General features: G+C 39.2%; 2 protein-coding genes across 7 annotated transcripts in view; one reads left to right on the top strand and one right to left on the bottom strand.

The window, feature by feature from the left end:
• Positions 1 to 6,285, bottom strand: part of LOC307120383 (SLAM family member 5-like) — a 61,807-nt gene extending 55,522 nt beyond the window's left edge. Inside the window, exon 1 of the mRNA XM_079807401.1 lies at positions 5,961 to 6,285. The gene's annotated coding sequence lies outside the window, so the exon portion shown is untranslated. The remainder of the gene's footprint in view (positions 1 to 5,960) is intronic.
• The window catches only part of LOC307120351 (uncharacterized protein), a 29,657-nt gene extending 7,983 nt beyond the window's left edge, over positions 1 to 21,674 (top strand). For 2 of the 6 annotated variants that reach the window (XM_079807359.1, XM_079807358.1), the window contains 7 exons: positions 1,569 to 1,904; positions 9,202 to 9,534; positions 9,999 to 10,349; positions 11,277 to 11,405; positions 11,550 to 11,575; positions 15,760 to 15,829; positions 16,635 to 19,431. In XM_079807359.1, the coding sequence (XP_079663485.1) occupies positions 1,569 to 1,904; positions 9,202 to 9,534; positions 9,999 to 10,349; positions 11,277 to 11,405; positions 11,550 to 11,575; positions 15,760 to 15,816 (1,232 nt within the window). In that variant the 3' untranslated portion in view covers positions 15,817 to 15,829; positions 16,635 to 19,431. Of the gene's footprint in view, positions 1 to 1,568; positions 1,905 to 9,201; positions 9,535 to 9,998; positions 10,350 to 11,276; positions 11,481 to 11,549; positions 11,576 to 15,759; positions 15,955 to 16,130; positions 19,432 to 21,285 lie in introns of those variants that run through there. The other 4 variants (XR_013815775.1, XR_013815776.1, XR_013815777.1 and 1 more) reach the window with 4 other exon arrangements.
• The last annotated feature ends 317 nt before the right edge of the window (positions 21,675 to 21,991 follow it).

The following is a 21,991-nucleotide window of genomic DNA, read 5'->3' as shown; positions in this document are numbered from 1 at the left end:
CTAACCAGGTTTAAATCCCAGTTGCGCATGTGGGGCATTTTGTAACACTGCATTACCATGTGACCCTATTAGAACTATGTTATTCTATGATGTTAGTGACATAATTCACATTAACAACTTTTATTTTATTGAGAAACCATGAGAAAAAGGTGAATAAAGACTGTAGTGTGTAGATGGAGGGGAGTGTTGTGTTCAGCTCTGAATTTCTGAATCTTCAATCTGCCCACATTGTTTTGAACTATGCTGTATAGCCAACCCAATGTCACGGTAATTTGTTCGTATTTTACGAGGTGGCTAATTCGAATGAATTTGTACGACCTCACTCAACATTTTGCTAAATCGTAAGTATTTGACGAGTTGCCCGAATGACCGAATGACCTAGTCTCAGCCTCAAACATCGCCCATGGGCTGTTGGCTGAACATCTGATGCATATGGCACACTTATCTGGAAACACTTCAGGAGTTTTAAAGTCGTCATCTGATTGGATGCATTTTACAGGATGTCCGCATGACGAGTGTGCCGCTTTCTTTTATTGTCCGCCTGGAAACAAATGCCTCGACTCCAAACTCCTTTGTCGTGTTTACGTGTTGACAACGAGCGCTTATCAGGATCAGCTAAACGCTGGATTTTCAAAATTAGGTGAAGTTCGCGGCTCCATTATTGCAAGAAAACTTGAAAAACGCTCATGAATTAATAATTTGTAGATGCTCGCCGGTCTGTTATTGCAGGGACATCGACCCTAACGAAACACGGAACAAAACGAACTGTGATTGGTTGCATTACATTGCCTTGACCAATGAAAGCTGCGATGGAGTCCAGACCTTCTGCCATCAGTATGAAGGTCTGACTACGTGAGACTACTAATGACTTACCTCTAATCCCGCCCCTAAAGCCATCACTTCGGTTTAGACAAATCGTGTGCGATCAGGGCAAGCATGGGACCATGTTTGCAATGTGTTCATTGTCAAACTCCAAAATTAGTTTATTTTTAATTCTTAAAAAACGCCATTATTTTGAGTTTATAATTTGATTTCATTGACAAAATATTTTAGTTTGTCTTTTTTTTTTTTTCATTATATCAGATAACATTTTAAGCTGTCATATGGTCATGTTACAATGTGCCCCTCACATGCTAAAATGTACTCCACATGGGGCATGTTGTCGCATTTTCAGGGTAAATACAAGTATACACTGTAATTATGAACCAAAACCACATATTTGTATTAGACGTGTGAAATTAATGTGAAAAAAAATATATTTACTTTGAACCTGTGTAGATTTACAAAAGCTGAAAAAGTCAAAAAGTGTTGGGTTGTGCCCCGCTCTCCCGATGTTCACGAAGCTGTTCATGAGACACCATGAGACTTGTGTGTGTTTGTCTGATGAGTGAATGTATAGGCTAAATCAATGATGTTCTTCTGCCTTTTGTTTACATGTGTTGCATTATGAATCCAGAAATATTTCTCTGCTCACAAACTTTATGATCTCTAGAAAAACATTTTCACTGCACTTTCCTGTTGTGTGATTTTGTTTGTCTTATTTATTTAACTGTTCATTTCTTTTCCAGGTGTTTCTGGTGTTGATACAGAGAGATTGTCAGTGCATGAGGGAGAATCAATCACTCTACACACTGGTGTTAAAACAAACCAACAAGAAAAGATTGTGTGGTATTTGACATGGGTGGATGACATCCGCATTGCTGAAATCACCGGAGATCTCAGTTACAGATGTACAGATGTTCAGTGTAAAGACAGTGATGGGAGATTCCAAAAGAGACTGCAGCTGGATTATCAGACTGGATCTCTGACCATCAAAGGCACCAGACCTACAGACTCTGGAGTTTATAAACTAAAGATCAACAGCAGCAGCATCAGTACAAAGATCTTCATTGTTGCTGTTCATAGTGAGTCTTTATGTTTAAATGCAAGTACATCACGTCACATCTTTAATGTGTTTAGTGACATTCAGAGGTGTTTTTTCTCTTGTATAATTATCTACATATAGTAGAGAATTCAAGAATGTTGCTGCATATTTGTTGTTTAGCAGCTATTGTGCTAAATATTCCTGACCCTGAAGAACTACGTTGAAATAAATTGTTATTAGTTATTGATAAATTCATTATTCGGGGTTTAAGTGTGTAGAGCTGAAACCCTATTGTAATTGTTACAATTTCCAAGGATCAGCATTCTCACCTAAAACTCGTCGGGCAGATCAAACCGTAATTCGTAGAGACTTAAACTTTGAGGGCTGGTAGTACAAGGCTCGCACCAATTGGTCTGATACTTAAAAGTGCAAAATGGCTCATAACTAAACCATTAGGCGTAGGCTCAAGTGTCTTACATCGTCAGAAGTCCACCCAAAATCCTATCATTCCTAAATGAAAACTCAAAACATGTGAGACATATGATTCCAAAAAAGCATGCAGACTTATATGGAGATCGCCCCATAGGTGGGGCTAATAACTGTAAAAAATCTTTAAAAATGGCCATTGGCTATAAATGGTCTTTTCCATCTATGAACTAAGGGTGCTTTCACATCTCTAGTTCGGTTCATTTGGTTCCGAACCAAGGGCAGACAATTATACATTGTAGCATTTTTCAGCTTTTTTGGTTCCTTTTCACACCACACTGATTGCTTTGGTCCTAACCACTTGAAACGAACCAAAATGCAGTCACATGACAACATCCACATCACTCATTGGCCATGGTGTATTTCCTAAACTGCAACTGCATGGGTTTTGTCTGGTTTTGTCCCTGGCCATAATCTATTACATTGTTTGTATACACCAAACAATGTAAACAATACATTTCTATAATGAAGCGCGGATCCGGCTTGAAAACTACGTTCTAATGCACTGCAAACGGCGAGCGCGCATCGCTCGTCACTTCAAGCGAAGATCGCGCTGTTCTTGTGAGTTTTCGAAAGTTGGGACCTAATATGGTCATCGGACCAAATTTCTATGAGGCTCCACACCTCCTCACAACTCCAAGTTTGTCCGCGAGCTGCCATGCTAAAGTGCAAACTGTCAATAAACACTTCCTCATCACATAATGCACAGCGCAGCTCACTACGGCAGCTGGTTTAGTCCAAAAATGATCAGGACTTTTTGCAGTTGGGTCTGTTCGAGGTCGGATCACGTTCTCCAGAGCTGCCAACTTTTCGAAAAATCTTGGAGTGAGATTTGGTGGGGCCAACCAAAATTTTGTCGCCGTACAAAGCAAATTTTTTTTTTCAGGGTTATTGGGACACTTTTTTCCCAGTCATTTCAATGGCAAAGTTTTTCTATTTGGAAAAAATAAATGTGTACTTATTTTAATAATTTTATTTCACATCCTGCCCACTGATGTCCTAAAAGCAATGTTGCTATTGAAATACAGTGAATGTAATGTAGGCTATGCAATACATTGTGCAAAAAGGGGGTTTATACGGTGGCCAAAAACAAAATTAATAATTTTGAAAAAGCATTAGAATAGCCTACTTGATTACCCCATAATGGTCACTTTAATAAAAATATATTTACTTATGGGTTTCAAATTCCACATATGGCACATTTACTGTCCAACAACAAATATTTTAGAAATGTGTATATTTTAGTCAGAATTATTGAGCTATTTGCAGGTGGCGGCGCTCGATCACGGAATCTTGAGATTCACTTGCAGAAGCTCGTCCTCTCCAGACAGCAAAATTGACATATTTGCACGACTTTCTAACATTTACAGATGGAGAATATAATGTGAAATGTAAGTTATGCACTGAGGAAAGCACCACATCTCACCACAAACACCGCAAGTAGGCTATTTGTAAAGATATCTGTCAGCCTATCTCTCAGAGCATCTGAAAGGGCAAGCTGCTTTAAACTTTACATGTGAAATATCTTACCAGTTATTTTGAAGCCCTCAATATAAAACATGTGTCATGTTTAGGACGAATTGTAACATTTCAAGCTTTCTATAGGCCTACTTCTCATGTCTGTGAGGCAAGTAGGCTAGCTGCTGAGTTTGGGTTTATTTGAGACGCGCTCCAGTTCATCTGCAAAGTGAACACTGATTAAAATTAAGATAGGCTACAATTTATACAAAACGAAATTAACTTTACATAAATTAAAAATCATTTCTGACCCTATGTCTTTGACTTTGTCTATGCACTTTTCATAATAGCCTAGATGAAATTTAAAATAGCACTGGCTAATATTTAAACATAAATATTAAACAAAATAGCTACATTTAATAGCTACAACAAATACAGGCAAATTTCATGTCAGAACTGGATTTGAGCGGACGTTGTTTTACTGGTGAGCACGCTCATGAGTGGAGTTCATGAGTGGAGCATTCGCTTGAGCCGTGAGATTTGAGCTGAGCGTCACACCGCACCGCTTCCGGAATGTAGCTTTTGGGCGCACTACGCCGCCGTAGCCTATTTATTTGCACATTTATCTTGAACCCCCAAACTGAAAGCATAAACCTACCATAGTCGATAACGAGTAGCTGGTAACTGGTAGATCTATAAACTCATCTTTGAGGCATTTGACCGACCAGGTTGACACTTCAGCGTGAGAAATCAGGGGTGTGGGGTGTGAGCGTGTGAAACCATTCAAATGCGTGTGTCTCACGGCCAATGCGTGAGAGTTGGCAGCTCTGCGTTCTCACCAAAAACGAACCGCTCCAGAGTTCGTTTGAAAGCGTACCGAGACCACCTCTTCAAGGAGGTCTCGGTACGCTTGTTTGGTCCGCTTTTGGTGCACACTCAAGTGTGATTACTGCTTTCACACCTGACCAAACGAACCGCACCAAAAGGGAAAACCAACTCTAGTACGATTCAATCGAACTAAATGAGGCAGGTGTGAAAGCACCCTAAGTGGTTACATGCTTGCTGAATAAAACTTAAAAATCCTTTTACACATGTGCTTAAAGGCCTTAAAGGTGCCCTAGATTGAGTTGAAATAATATTTTAAATTGTTCTATGATATCTACATAGAGGCTATGTAAGTTATTTAAGGGTAAAAATTGTCCAGATACGGTTTTACAGGTCCATTTACAACAACAGAAATAGAATACATGAAATAATGCATGAATATTAATGTAGAGTTCTGCTCTGATTGGCTGTTTCACTGCGGCTGATTTCAGTAGCTTCAGTGACAACAAACAGATCTATACTGTCCGTCATGAAAATGGAGAGATTATGCATCCAACCTTATATGTTTGATCCTGTTTCTGACGAAGATGCTTTTTTTGAGGAACAGCCAATTGTTTTGAGATTGGAAATGGACGCTTCTGAGTGGTAAGTTTAGTCTTTATTTTCAAAAGAAGACCCGCAAAACGTAGCGTCAGTACTATAACTTCAGCCTGACATGTGAACTAGCATATAACATTAACTTTACACGTTAACGCATAACGTCAGCAGTCACAACTTTGTTTTTAGCATTGTGAAAATATTTTAATCATTGTAATGCGTCACCGTATGATTTTACAATGATAACTTCTTCCCTTTGACAAACTCAAAACAGCAAACAGGGTAGGGCGTAAATATGTTGTTTGTACAATACAGTAAGGTTTTTTTTTTTTACAAATTGGCTAGATGCCTTGTCAAATGACTATCGTTTCAACTAAAGTGGTGGAGAAGGTGACGTTAGTAGAATGATCGAGTGAGCTATAAGCATCTAAACTAACATAGTTAGCTCCTGAGTTATGTGTTGTTGATTAAATATAGGCTAAATTATAATTCTATCAGACAAAAGGGATTGCCATATGTATCTATGGTAGTATTTTGTAGATTTATATGACAACACTGGCAGGAAATAATATTAACCTTTGTCATTTTACATACTATGTATGCTACTTGGAGTTTCCTACTGTACTAGCATCTTGCGTTGATATTATCGTTAATGTTGTCTCACTAAGAAACTTTCGATTTAATCAGAAATTGTTTAGACCGTCAATAAGTGGATAAAATCACTACTTACTGCTTGCGGGAATATAGTTTGAATTGCCACTTCTCCAGTATCAGACGCTGAGTGAAGCCTGTTTGATATTGACCCAGGTTAGAAAAACTGTCCGTGGTGAAATGCGCAGAGCAAACGAACAAATTTGAATTAAATTGTCTCGTATCCGGTTATAGATAAACATCAACCATGCCTGTTGACAGTTTTGTTCTGTGGGAAGGGTATGAAAAGTCCTCACATCCCCTGCACAGCCTTGAACATAACATTTATTTCCATGATCTGCCATTTTCGCTATCCTCGCGTGACGCTTGTTTCTTCACAATACCTGCAGAACTCTCGATGATTCGGCTGTGCAGTTCCGCTTGGCCTTACATGTGCTGCCAGCATATGCAAATGTTGAGATTCGCCTGTTTTTCCATGGTGTTTTTCACAAACAAGATTTACATATGAAGGAGGAAGCAATGGTGTTTGAGACTCACTGTATGTGATGTCCATGTACTGAACTCTTGTTATTCAACTATGCCAAAGTTAATTCAATTTTTCATTCTAGGGCACCTTTAAAATGCTTGAACCCCGATAATTGCTGCTCGCAGCTATGTTAAATTAAGTTTTTGTTGCTGTGTGATTGTTTTATGAAAACTTGTCAGGTATAGGTTGTAACCATTTTATAAAAGAAATAGTCCCATTGGCTGTTGGACTGTAAACCACGGCCTAATCTCAGCCTCAGACGTCCTGCTACGCGGACCGATGGCCGAACGTCTGATGCATATGGCACACTTATCTAGAAACACTTACAACTGTGACAATGAGCGCTTACCAGTATCAACTAAATGCTGGATTTTAAAAAGTATGTGAAGTTCGCAGCTCCATTGTTGCAGTACAGTACGTGCATTCTTAAATTAATAATTTAGAGATTACTTTACATTTTCACGCCCCTAAACATGACACAGAACAAAACTAACTGTGATTGGTTGCTTTCAATCAAACATCCTCTGGGCGGTCCTTGACCAATGAAAGCTGTGATGGAGTCCAGACCTTCTAGCCTGGTCCTACCTGTCTCTCATACATTTCATTTTTACAGAGAGTCTGGCCCCTCTCCATTGACAAGCACTAACTTCCTTGAAGGCGGGTACTTTGTTGAAGTTTATAACTATTGAATCTGCCCAGAGCCACTCTGGATCTGCCATAACCAATCGCTAACGTTTGGTCGTGATGCATGTCATCTCAAACTAGTGCACGATATCAACGTCTTCGTTCTTAGCCACTCCCTCTGTTCGCTGATTGGACCGGTTTAAATTTTACCAGAGAAAACCAGAGAATATACCGCAATCCCAGATGGAGTACTGAAAGAAAATGAAAATTGAGCGGAAGTGGGTGGGTGGTTGGGTTGGTAGTAAAATCAAAAGAGTTTAGTGTTTTGCACTTGATTTTCATATTATACATGTAACCTGGAATTCTTAATAAAAATTTGATCACAAAACAATGTATGTAGGAGGGCAGAGCCAGGCTACAGACCTTCTGCCATCAGTCTGAAGGTCTGGCTACGTGTCCTCTTCGGCGCACCTTGACCAATAAAAGCTGCAATAGAGTCCAGACCTTCTGCCATCAGTCTGAAGGTCTGGCTACGCATCCTCTTCGGCGGACCTTGACCAATGAAAGCTTCAATAGAGTCCAGACCTTCTGCCATCAGTCTGAAGGTCTGGCTACGCATCCTCTTCGGCGGACCTTGACTGATGAAAGCTGCAATAGAGTCCAGACCTTCTGCCATCAGTCTGAAGGTCTGGCTACGCGTCCTCTTCGGCGGACCTTGACTGATGAAAGCTGCAATAGAGTCCAGACCTTCTGCCATCAGTCTGAAGGTCTGGCTACGCGTCCTCTTCGGCGGACCTTGACTGATGAAAGCTGCAATAGAGTCCAGACCTTCTGCCATCAGTCTGAAGGTCTGGCTACGCGTCCTCTTTGGCGGACCTTGACCGATGAAAGCTGCAATAGAGTCCAGACCTTCTGCCATCAGTCTGAAGGTCTGGCTACGCATCCTCTTCGGCGGACCTTGACTGATGAAAGCTGCAATAGAGTCCAGACCTTCTGCCATCAGTCTGAAGGTCTGGCTACGCATCCTCTTCGGCGGACCTTGACTGATGAAAGCTGCAATAGAGTCCAGACCTTCTGCCATCAGTCTGAAGGTCTGGCTACGCGTCCTCTTCGGCGGACCTTGACCGATGAAAGCTGCAATAGAGTCCAGACCTTCTGCCATCAGTCTGAAGGTCTGGCTATGCATCCTCTTCTGCGGACCTTGACCGATGAAAGCTGCAATAGAGTCCAGACCTTCTGCTATCAGTCTGAAGGTCTGGCTACGCATTCTCTTCGGCGGACTTTGACCGATGAAAGCTGCAATAGAGTCCAGACCTTTTGCCATCAGTCTGAAGGTCTGGCTACCCGTCCTGTTCGGCGGACCTTGACTAATGAAAGCTGCAATAGAGTCCAGACCTTCTGCCATCAGTCTGAAGGTCTGGCTACGTGTCCTCTTCGGCGGACCTTGACCAAAGAAAGCTGCAATAGAGTCCAGACATTCTACCATCAGTCTGGCTACGCATCCTCTTGGTGTAAATCAAATATATTGGTAAAATCGATTTCAGATTAAAATCAGATAAAAATCTAATTATGTGCCAGATTTACTAAACAGGGCAAATTTGCATGAGAGTGCAATTCCAAAAAAGAGCCAATGGGACTGAAATTTCATCATGTTATCTACTGATGGCAAGCAAATTAAAGAACGCAGACACAGATGGATCATTTACACAATGACCAACACAAAAATGGCGCAAAAAACAGTAAATTGACGAGTGCAAACCTTGCATGATTCATTTAAATACTCTCCTCCCATAAATGTTGCATCTGAACGGGAAACTCCTACAAATGCATATGCAATAGGATCAAAAATAACCCTGTCCACGCCTTTTCAGCGCTAATTTTTCACTGTGTGTCTTTGGTAAATCCTGACAGTAGTTTTTTAACGGCAAAAGAGGGTTTGCGCTGGCGCAAGCTGTTAGTAAATCTGGCCCTATGACTTTTTTAGCTGTTAAAGATTTAAGTCTGTTTATTGAAATGATAGGCTTGTTTAAGATGGGCTTAATCTGCGCAGAACGCATCACCCGTAAACACAGCTACACAACTTTAAAGATGAAGCATTCTGCATTTTCACAGTACCTTCCTGTTGTTTAATTTTGTTTGGGTTATATTTATCTGTTCACTTTTTCTACAGGCTTTTTCAGCGTTGACACAGATGAAGAGTCAGCTTTTGTGATGGAGGAAGATTCAGTCACTCTAAACACTGATGTTACAACAAACCAACAAGAGAAGATTAGATGGTATTTTAATGGCATTCGCATCGCCCAAATCAGTGGAGATCTCAGTACAATCTGTACAGACATTCAGTGTAATAATGGCACTGAGAGATTCAGAGGCAGACTGAAGCTGGATCATGTGACTGGATCTCTGACCATCACAAACACCAGGAACACAGACGCTGGAGTGTATCAACTACGGATAACCAACATCAGCAGCAGTACAAAGCGCTTCATTGTTGCTGTATATGGTGAGTCATTGTTTAAGACCAAGTCTTTAGTGACATTTTTTTCTGTATTTTTTTTTCTCTGTATCTGTATATAAATTCACATACAGATCACAAACACATTTACTGTTGAAGTGGAATTTGTAGATTTAAATATAAACTTATTTTATTATTACTTATTTTGATTTACCATTGGTTATTGTCATTGAACCAGAATTAAATCTAGCAGTTAGTTTTTTTCTGATGACAGTAAAGATGACAGTTTAGCATTTGTTTAAATCCATATATTATATAATACATGGTATTTTCTAATCTAGTTCATCACCAGGAATCCAAAGTGCAGTGGTTTTGATGAAAAGTGTGCTTATTAGCTCAAAATGTGGATAAATGTTGCTTTTTAGACTAAAAGTAAAGGGTGTTCCACAGTTCTCTCGTGATATGTAGTGTTCCCCCCTAAAAAGGTGGTTTGTGTTTGGTTTGTGTTTCAGATTTCCCTGTTGTTGAAGTAGATAAAATAAAAAGAAAGTCAGTGAAGGAGGGAGAATCTGTTACTTTAGATACCTGTGTAATAAAAACCACAAATGATTTGATGACATGGTATTTCAATGGCACTCTCATCGCTGAAATCACTGGATCTCCCAATAAAACCTGTACTGAAAATCAGTGTGAAGAGAGATTTAGAGACAGACTGAAGCTGGATCATCAGACTGGATCTCTGACCATCACAAACATCAACACCACAGACTCTGGACTCTATAGGCTACAGATCAACAGCAGCAGAATCTGCATCATTAGGATCTTCAGTGTTACTATCAGCATAAAGAGTGTTAATGTCACTGGTGAGTATCATTTATTCATTTAGTGCACTTTCCGTAGGAGTTTTAGAAAACAGTTTGAAATCTATAAATCAACCTGTACATGTACATCAGTTGTACAAAAAGTGAGATATGATGGTGCAGGTGTGACATCACTTTGTAGGCCAAAATGCGGAAGCGAGTTAACATTTTAGCACTTTAGCACCTCGTCCCAAAGTCAATGGGTTATTTGAATGGGATGACCCATTTTGGGTCAATGACTGAAATAAGGTCTATGGTGAACTTTCACGTTTTATTGTACGACATAAAATACATCAGTATTACCCTACTTATGATTTTTTGAAGCTGTTATGTGTCTTGAAAAAGGCGGTTGCTAACAAGTGGCTAAATGGACTACAGAGGCTGTCGAGGAGATTAAACGTCATCACGCCAAACAGGTTAGATCAGCCTCATTACGCTCTTAATTGTGCTCATATAAACTAGTCTAACTCAAATGAAAAGAACTGAAAGAGTTTTAGGAAGCTTAGTGATGGTGACATTGTAATCGCGGGACCGTGGTGTAGTGCGTTTATAGCCTACCTTTAGCCTTTTACTTCTGGCGACTGCATTTAGCATTCACAACTTTTATCAAAATGCATAAAAGTTGTGTTCATCTGTGATAATTATCTTGATGGACAAACGTGTAAGTATCAAACTTTTGTTGAACACAGAGATTGTTAATCCAAAAGCCTATGGGAAAATCCTATTGGGTTTTTCTTGAGGGAACCAGTGTGATGGTAACGACTGGTTGGCCTGCAAAGTGACGCCATAACTGCAACACTCTTATCTAGAAAAATGCATAATATTGTCCGTTTTTCGTTATTTATTAAATAAATCAATATAATACTGTCAAACGTATTGTTAAAGTTGATTAGTGGTCAGTCTCTGGAAATAATGTCTGTCTGTCTTTAGCTGTTCCAGGTTCAGGTCTGTCTTCAGCTGCTGTAGCAGGAATAGTTGTTGTTGTTGTTCTGCTGGTGTTTGCAGCTGCTGCTGTGATTTTCCATCGCCACAGGAAATCTACACAAGCAAGACAATATGGCAAGTTTTACATATAGCTGATCTGACAAAATGGAAATATGAGGTTAATTGTGCAAAAAGAATCTTTAGAAATGTGTATTTTTATTCAAATTAACCAAAGTAATCTGTTTTTCATTGAGTTTGTTGCTATTGTTGTTCAAACAGACGCAACGAGGCAGAACAGCCATGAGGTAAGATACTATGTGCACTGAATCTGCCTGAAAAAAAAAAGAATTTACAATGGATTCTGATTTGTGAGATCTGCTAGTCTCACAAGTGTAAGGCAACATTCACACTTTCAGTCCAAATCTGATTATTTACCGATTGCAATCTGATCTAAGCTATTGACTGTCCACACTGAGTACAGGCCCGGTTCTACGGGGGGTGCTAGAGGGTGCAAACGTCAAACGCAGGCAAAAGCACCCTCTGTTGATACCGTAATAATATTGGCGAAACAGATTTGGCAGATTCAAATGCATCTATTTACAGCATGTTTTTGCAGCGGTGAGTAAAGTAGCCAATCACAGATAGTTGTTAATTTCTGGAACGCGATCAGAATCTCACCGCTCAAAACGTAAGATTTTTTATTAAGTGCTGAGTTAATGCAGGCTCGCGAAACCTCTCATTAACAAACAAAGTCAAATACCGTGTTTTTCCAACCTTCTACCCGTGAAAGTGGACTGGAACGGCAGTCAAACCCGTGACTTCCCACCCGTGAACTCGTACTAGATCGATGTACTCCCAGTTACGAGTTTTGACGTCACATAGCCCGCGAAGCAACAATGGCAGCCCCCTACGAATGCAGTGTTTATGAAACAAATAAACAAATAACGTAAAATAAAAGGTATAACAGCTTTTCTTGCCGTCTGTGCTGTTTTTCTCCTCCGTTTCCCTCAAATAAGCAAGGAGTAAGCACCTTTGGCGATAGAAATAATTGTAAATGAGCATACACCCAGTACGGTCCGCCACGCTTTGTTTACATCAAACTACCACACAATTCCTTGCGCTCAGGCAGTTTGGTGTGACTTTGCCTGGAACACTACAAAGTCGTGAGTCGTGGTTTGAAGTTGTAATTTACGGGCTCAAAAACCTGCTTGGAACGCAGCATTAATCTTGTCCCAAAACCCTTTAATATGCAAATTAGATACAGTGTATAGATGCATTGCCTAGAATGGGAATGGCATTTATGGCCATGTCTACACACATATTGCATAAAGTAAAATGGTATATCAAATTATTCTGTATCTTTCATTACATTGAGAATCATAAAACAAACTTGAAGCATAAAAATTGATTGGTGAATAAAAACAAAAATCCCATTGTTTGTCTATTCATGTCTTTTACCGTTCTGGTGTCCTCTACAGAGCAGAGGATATAGCATATAACATAGAATTAAAAAAAATATGTATAAATTAGTTTGTTATGCTCCAAACAATAATGACCGGGAAAAACTAATCTAAATTCACAAAACCTTTTTTTCTGGTTCTCTGGTTAATAGACAATTTGTAGCAAAATATTTTTGGATTTCCTATTATAGGTAAATGACTTGTAAATAAATAATCATACATTTCTCACTGTACACTGCTGTGGTGGAGCCGTTGCTTAGCCTATCTGCACTTTACTAGAGCACCCTCAGTAATTTCAGAAGCACCCTCAATGATTTGATTCTGGAACTGGGCCTGACTGAGTATCACAAATGTTCAGATCCAATTTGTGAGTCCCGTGGCTTTTTTGTTTTCTAGAATATCTGCATTGGTTTCTATGGCCATGACGTTGTGTTGGGGGGCCAAAAACAACAACATATTGTCGTTTTGTAAATAATACTATCTATATGTGTATCCACCGTGCTATTGCGTCTTCTGAGGCAGAACCATAGGAGACTGGTATGCAGTACTTTATTCAATGCTGTCCTCTCCGCTGGTCTCAAACCTTTCCATTATCTTGTGATTTTCTACTTTTGCGGCACTTTGCAACAATACAACCTTGTTTCTGCAGCGACTTTAAGCACGTTTACTAATACAACGTCTGACGTTTACACTTTACGTGGCGTGAGAAAATGACAACCCACGCAAAATCCGATTAGAGTGGTCAGACTGAAATGGACTTCCAGAAATGTGATTTGAATAGGATTTCAGACTGTCAGTCCAAATCCAATTTTTGTGCATATCTGATTTGGCCTGACAAGCCAGACCCACATCAAGATGTTGGGTCTGGAAACTCACCATTGACAGGGCTCAATCCGAGGGGCGGGATAAACGGTTGTCTTTCAAATTCCCTCTGCACGCAATTGGATAGCGCTATGAGTGCCACAACCAACCAGAGCAAAGAAGGTGAAGCCGAGCTAACGTTAGTTGATAGACTTTCGCCGTATCTCTTACTTACATCGTGTCTTTGACTTTGTTTGTTAATGAGAGGTTTCGCGAGCCTGCGTTAACTCAGCACTTAATAAAAAATCTTACGTTTTGAGCGGTGAGATTCTGATCGTGTTCGAGAAATCAACAACTATCTGTGATTGGCTACATTACTCACCGCTGCAAAAACACGCTGTAAATAGATGCATTTGAATCTGCCAAATCTGTTTCGCCAATATTATAGGCAAAACAAAAATATAGGCAAAACTTCGAACATATCTTCTTTTCTTAAGAATGACTTCAGTGCTGTTCTTTGTTCTTTTCTCAAAGAAAAGCTTAACTCCAAGTCTTCCAGAGTCGCGGCCAAAGCCGATTTCGAAAGGCCGCTGTTCACCAGCTGCTTTGTTTACGAGTAGCACGCAGAACCTCCGCAACTCTGCCGTGACGGAGTGACGTGCCGTCATTATGTTAAGCCCGCCCACCGACTCTACACACTCTGTGATTGGCCTGACCAGAGTTTGGTTTTTCCAGCTCTCAGGTCTACTGAGAGTTGCTAGACTACACTCGCGGCAAAATACATTTTCTGCCACTAGGGTGCGTCTAGATTTCTAGGCTATATCTGATTAAAATCCGATCAGATTTAGCAAGTGTGAATGGCAAAAAACATAAAAATGCAATGTTTTTTTGTTTTGTTTTTTACAATGGAGTGTCTATATTTACACTAAGTGCAAATAGCCTGCCTTTTTGGCTATTTACACTAACTCCGCCCACTGACGTCTGTTGGACCAAACAAAATTTAGCAGTAGTGTAGGGGTAAGGCGCATGGCAGAACATTTTGATACAGATCAACTCGAATTTGAATTCGCCTTTAACTAAACTGTACTCCTTTTCCCCCATCACATATAAGATCGGAAAGGCATTTATTTTCAATAAATGTTTTTGTTGTGTACTTTTTTTTGTTTTGTTTTTTATAGAAAAATGTCTAATGTGTTTTTAATAACAAAGTTATTAGTTAGGGGTAGGTGTAGGGAGGGCTTTATTGTCCCAATAAGGCATCTATTCAATAATTTTAATAAATATAAGCATTTACACTCTTAAATCCGTTTTGAGCTACATTCATATGTGGTTTGAGTTTCCTATTCGAATCACATTTCTGGAAACCTCAGACGTTGTTATAGGAAACACACTGAAAGTCGCTGCAGAAAAAGGTTGTGTTGTAGCAAAGCGCGGTACGAGCAGAAAATTACAATATGACGTGTTTTGAAACCGGCGGAGACGACAGCGTGGAATAAAGCTGCTCATACCAGCCTCCTACAGTTCTGCCGCTGCCTCAGAAGACGCAGTAGTCCAGCGCGGTGGATACACACACAGTATTGCAAACTCCTCCATGTTGCGGTTGCTGTTGTTGTTTTTGGTGCATACCTACCAATGTCTGCGCCATAGAAACCAATGCAGATATTCGGGGAAATTAAATGTGGTACACAATGTGTACAGTCATTAATTTAGATCAGATTTCAATCGGATACACAAATAATCAGATTTAGACAGTGTGAACGAGGCTTAAAGTGTCATCATTTACTCACAAAGTTTCTTTCTTCTCTTGAACACAAAAGATGAAATTTTGAAGAATGTTGGTAATCAAACAGGTGATGGTAGCCATCGACTTCCATGGTATTTTTTTCCTACTATGGAAGTCAATGGCTACTGTGAACTCATTGATTACCAACATTCTTAAAAATTTCTTCTTCTGTGTTCAATAGAGGAAGAAAAACGCATACAGGTTTTGAAAACTCGAGGGTAAGTAAATGATGACAGAATTTCAATTTTTGGGTGAACTGTCCCTTTAAGTGTTCTTTATGTGTTTCTGCATTCAGAAATCATTACATAGAAACACCAATCATTTATATAGACATTTAAGAAAGTGTTTCTCTCTTGTGATAGTTTACTTTAGAATATAGAGCATTTAGCAAACATTAGAGGGAAAAAAATAATTTTTAACCTTCTGTGAATGTGTTTTCTTACAGAATGGTGTGGAAGTCTCAATTCCCTTATCAGTTAAGGATTCCATTGATCGCTGCTGATAATGGTTTTCCGGTATGTAATGGTGGAGGGGATTTTTTGAGGAGCTAAAGGGATCCAGACAAGAACAGTGCAAGATTCTCTCTATATTGCGAGTTTTGCTGTTTCTCTAACCATTAGCAGCAGCATTTCTCTGGAAGGTATATAATAAGGCACTCATCTACTTTGATCAGATTCATAATCAATATTGCAGGATGCAAGCACTCCTCACAGACCATGTGTGCAAATGCCACAAGGCAACTGTCAGTTAAACATTTACATTTATGCATTTGGCAGACGCTTTTATCAAAAGCGACTTACAGTGCCCTTATTACAGGGACAATCCCCCTGGAGCAACATGGAGTAAAGGGCCTTGCTCAAGGACACACTGGTGGTGACCGCTGGGATTGAACCAGCAACCTTCTGCATATCAGTTCCATGGTTTAACCCACTGGACCACCATCTCACAATGGGCTTGTGTGTCTAAACAACACACAGGGCTTGCTACAGTCTGTTAATGTTACACCTTTACAATTTTAGTCTTGACATTGACAGTGCCAGTATGTTGAGTTGTAAATGCTACATCTGTTTTAACCAGAAAGTGTCCATTTTTCAACCAGATTGGTTGTACTAAAGTGAGGGCCAGTCATGAATATTGGTGTCCGAAGTCATTTGTTACTCATCATCAAGGATCATAATTTATATTGGTCAACCGTTTTTTATATAACTTTTCGATATGCCAAATGTATCTCCAATTATACAATCACTAAAATGTTCATACAGTTCTTTGTATATGTGTAATATAGTTCCATTGATCACTTTCCACACTTCTCTCCTGAAGCACTGCAGATGCGCCTAAAGGATCGGAATCTGAGAACCTTCAACCTTCAGAACACTCTGCAGCCCACTCTTCAAGGCCACTAGTTATTTCGCCCAGGCACTCAACGCTTAAGGATCGAGTCTCTGCCTCACCGTCACACCACAGAGTAACATCAAAAAGAGTTCAAAGAGATCCACATTATCAAAGAGATTAGTCAGTGAAATGCAGTGAGGATAAATACATGCAGAACGGCAACGTGACAGAATAGATGAGGTTGTCCACAAGCTTCTGGTGAGTTCCAAACCATCAGGATCAACTTCGGCCATCGTCAGAGCGTGCATCAACACCCCAGAGGGCTCAGCATGCTGAGGAACGCTACCAACACCCAAGTTAGCCATCAGAAACTCTTCACACCCAATCAAGAGAACAATTGTCCTGGTCCAACCCCTACCATTGCTAAAGGTAGGGATGGGGAAATGAAGCCTCATAAAGCACTGATAATGAATTCAGGACCAAAATACCAGCACACTATTATACTTACTATTTTTGTCATAGAAGGATACAGTAAAAGTACCCTGGTAAAAAAAAAAACTTTATTGTATTTCAAATATATTCCCTTTCCAGCAGTATATTGCAAATATACTAACAAAAATGTTTACCATCTTTAAAGCAGCACTAGGTAACTTTTCAACCTTTATAATATATATTCAAGACTCTTGTGATGATACATCGACTTACAATAGGTTGAATGACACGTCTGCCATAGCCTGACGGGGTCTGTATCGTTTTTAATCGTACTTTTAAACTTCAGGTTTCGGGTAGTAACCCGAGAACAAAAAGAACTACAAAATTTGACTGCTTTACGGCATATACGTCACTTCCACCACCACCCCCACTTCCTTAAATTCGGACGTGCGAGCCCAACTATTATTTGTTTGCCGAATGTTATAGTCATGGCCGAAGCAGCACAGAAAAATAAGAAAGCAAAGGTTTTGTCGGAGGAAAGCAAAAAGAGGAAACGAGAAAGTGATTGGATTAAAGGCAGGACGAGGATTAACATTGGGCCAGCGTTTGCTCGTTGGCGTGAGCTGAAGGAGGAGGGGCTACATTCTTGCAAGTAAATACATAAGACGTACAAAATCATATTTTAGGATACCTAACATGTCTGTGATATTGGTTTATTTGTCTTGCCTCAAGCTATAATGCAAATCGATTATTCAAATTTGCAGATTCATCTATGGTAGCTTGATATTATAATATTGACGATATATGGTTATTACCTACCACTCAAACATTGAATTGAAGTATCATATAGATTCTGTAAAACGGGAACCAATAGACCAGGCTACTATAATAACGCTGGCTTGTAAACGTGAGCATCACGATCATTTGGCGTTTGAAAAAAATAAAACCCATGAAATTATATTCATATGACATGCTGAAACATATGCCACTGTACCTGGGATGAAGACATTTCACACGCGACGCAAGCAGAACACCTGCATGTGAACTCCAGCTGTGTTCAGGGCTATCATGGTTGTCATGTCAACAAATGCACGTGCGAAGCATTCACTGATGTAGGATGACAGAGTTTACGACAGTAGTAGAGGACAATACTGTTTCCCAACTGTAGGGGGACCCCGAGAGCAAAACCTACCTAGTGCTGCTTTAAATATATAAAAAGTATATTAGCATCATCTTTTCACAATACAACTTTTAACAGACTAACAAAATAATTTTATTTTAGTATATTTTCTAAGAAATATACTTGAAATGAAAATTCTGTGTTCTTTTTTTTAAATGTTTGAACATTACTTTTACATATATTTTAAGTATTTTTGAAACTTTATGCTCAAAATTGTCACTGTAACTAAAAGTATATTATTTTAATATCCTGAAGTTTGTAAGTAAAATTTGAGTATCATTTTTAAGTTTACTTATTCATGCGTTAAATTCACTTCCTTACTTTATTGCATATTACTTTCAGGAAGTGTTGTATGACTAATGCATTAAAAGTAGGGCTGGGTAAAAAATATCGATTTCTCGATTTTAATCGTGTCTCACTTTTACAAAACAATATCGATTCTTAAATCCCAAGAATCGATTAGTCATCCTGTTTTAAGTGATGAATGAATAAACATTGCAGCGCACCTCGCATTCAATAAATTGCAATAATCTTTGTGCTTTATTACTATTGATATGAAACTAAGTCTCAGATTTCAGATTACGTCTATTTTTTACAAAATTCAAAAGCATAAATGCCGCTTTGGCTCGAGATCGCTCTGCCGCAGCTCAGCTCAAGAGAACCGGCAGCACGAAGCGCACATGAACGGATCTTCTCTTCCGCCTTAATACCATAGCACACAACATGCTGAGATTAAGACTAAAATACATTATTGTAAAGATCCAATCTCTAGGATGCTGTTCCACTCCTAGCCTGCAGGGGGCGCCCTCCTTAAGCGTCCATGTCATGCTCCCTCCAGGTCTCCAGATGGCACTTTAACCCCATGCTCAGTGCTCTCCACTCCTGCAGATGGTGCCAGTGTGTTTAATGGTTACTCAGAACTCTCCTCATTAGCCTTGATTCCCTTCACCTGTGTCTTGCCCTTTATAAGTGTGCTTGTTCCTTGCCATTATGTTCAGTCTTGAACCTATGTCCTCCTGTCTCCAGATCTCAAGATAAGTTTTGTGCCTTTATTGTACATTTTTTGACCCTTGTGTCTATTTTTGTTTCTCTGTTTTATGGAAGCTCTGCTCTCCTAGTTCATTTGTACTTTGTGCTTTGGTTTCTCAAGTAAAGACTATTTTTATTTTTTGGAAGACTCAAGTCTCTTGACTCTTTACTCTTCTGCTCTTGGGTTCCATTGTCTGGGAGTTAGCTCAGTGGAGAACACACCACACTTAGAACACCAGAGACCCGGGTTCAAGTCCAGCCAAGGGCGACATCCTTACAATTATAGTATTACAGTTTTTTAACACTAACATAATTTGTATTACTTAAACGTGGTTAAAGACCACGTTAACGTAACATAAATCCGCGTTTCCACCGCAGTAACTTTCCCCAGGAACTAGGAACACTTGGTGTGTTTCGACCACAGGAACCAGGGTCTAAATTAAGTTCCTGGTAAATATTTCCCCCTCCGAACGGCCCTGCTCCCGAGGTAGTACTTTTTCAAAGTTAGGGAACTTTCGGTGGTGAGACTTGAGCCGCGTTTCCACCGAAATTACCCGGAACAATTTGTACCAGTAACTTTTTTTTACAGGAACTTTCCCCCCCCAGACCTGCTACTGTCTGCGTTTCCACTGCGGTCTAAAGTACCTGGAAGATTAGGAAAATTAGTCATGTAGGTGATGTAGGTGATGTAGGACTGCGTGCGGCTGCTGGTGGAAACGCGGCTTAAATAACGTTCGCTCTCATTGACATGGGACATATCGTTAACGTTACCTCATAAAACGCTGATAAATACTAAAACATTGAATATGTTCAACTTTGTACGTTTTTACATAAAATAATTAACGTTAACGTTAGTTTTATATGAGCATTTTTTCGGTGACGAGTGAACTTGACATAGACATCACTTAAATATCCCCATTTCCCTTGGATGTATAACTTACAAAACACTTCTAACGTTAAATATCCACACAAATATCATTAAATATAGTTTACGCTTTTATCAACACATTATGCTGCTGATATGCTGTCTCCTGCTGAAAGAAACCCGCGAACTGCGCGAAGTCCTTTGATCTGTAACAATCCTTCCGCGAAGTCAAACGAGCAATACAGATCCTTCCGCGAAGTCAAACGAGCAATACAGATCCTTCCGCGAAGTCAAATTAACTACATATGTTAATGAACTATATATTTATATTAAATATGTATATAGAAGTGTAAAGTGTTACCATCTTCTCATCATAATGCAGATAAGCCTACCATCATAAACAAAACATCAAAAATACATCTAATTTCACAAATGTTGTTTTAATATATAATATCAAATATTTCTAACAGCCCATTTCAACAGCACAAACTAAAATATATTTTCCATAGTAAAATATTGTGTGTAAAATATTGTGTTGGCCTTAATAGCCTACTTTTTATAAAATATTGACTGGATTTGCGTTTTTTAGTCCAGTCAACATTTGCAATTCTAAATGTTAACTGGATTTGAAAATATCAATTAATTGAATGTTTTTCAAATATATTTCTGCAGACTTAATATAATATGTCTTCTTAACTAAGCACAAGAAAGAAAATTAGTTCAACATATTTTTTTTTGCTCTTCCAACATTTTATTAATTGGCGTTTTTAGAGTGTAGCCATTTTACTTCCTTCTTTCTGCGGTTAAAACACATGAGCTATTCTGTGACATGATATGGATTTCAGTCAGTTGTCCTGTATCTTTTAACACACTTTCAGATGCTTATTCATGTTTATTTTGCGCTGTTACTGTATTAATTCTTCTTAAAAGGATCCCATGGTGTTAAGTACTATTGACTTGTATTATTTACTTTTCACTTTAGATATAAACAACTGTGTTTATGTAAACCTTGTGTGTATTTGACAGTATTAGCATGAATGATAACTTTGTCCAGTAAATATACTGTACTTTTTAATTGACCTGACAACAGCACATTATTAATAAACATTTATAACACAGAATTTCTCCCCCAGGGGATTCCGACTCCACCCGACCCCCACCATCCCAGCCAACAGAGCCATGTGGGGCCCAAATGGGTTTGACCTGGGCTATCTAACTGGGACCCAGCCAGTTTTGCACCCAGTTTCCATGTAGGCCCCACATGGATTTGCCCAGATGAAATGAACACTGCTTAGTATGCACACTACAGGCTTATTAATGTAACACTTAATCAGTGTTGGAGGCAATGAGATAATTAAGTGATTGAATAATGATTTTGTATTAGTGAAGAACACCTGCTGTTAACAAGCATAATCACTGAAGGAAAGAGAAACACAAGAACTACTTCCAGCCACAGCCTTGGATGAAATCAACTGAAGATAAAATACATTACATCTCTCAAGATCTGATTAAACAACTCCACAAACAACATTAGCTTCACTTATTACTAACCAGACTGACTTTATTTCTGTCAGACATCTACAGAAGTTCGTATTAAGAATTAAGAAGAGGCTTTGATGTTGATTACTTATTTGAAAGTATAATAGTTTGATTTGATGTTACCATTGTGGCGATCAGTGTGTGCTTTAGTCCGGCTCTTGACTTTTTAACATTAGTTTTTCTCTTGACAGCTGTGTCTGTTTGTTATGGCGAGAACAGCAAGATAAAATATAATCAGATGCTGTAAGCTGATTGATGATAAAAATATAGTCATCATATATTGGCTTAACTCATTGATAT

Source organism: Gobio gobio (genome assembly GCF_949357685.1).
Source record: "Gobio gobio genome assembly, chromosome: 24".
Classification (NCBI taxonomy): Eukaryota; Metazoa; Chordata; class Actinopteri; order Cypriniformes; family Gobionidae; genus Gobio; species Gobio gobio.
This window is presented reverse-complemented; position numbering and strand designations above follow the sequence as displayed.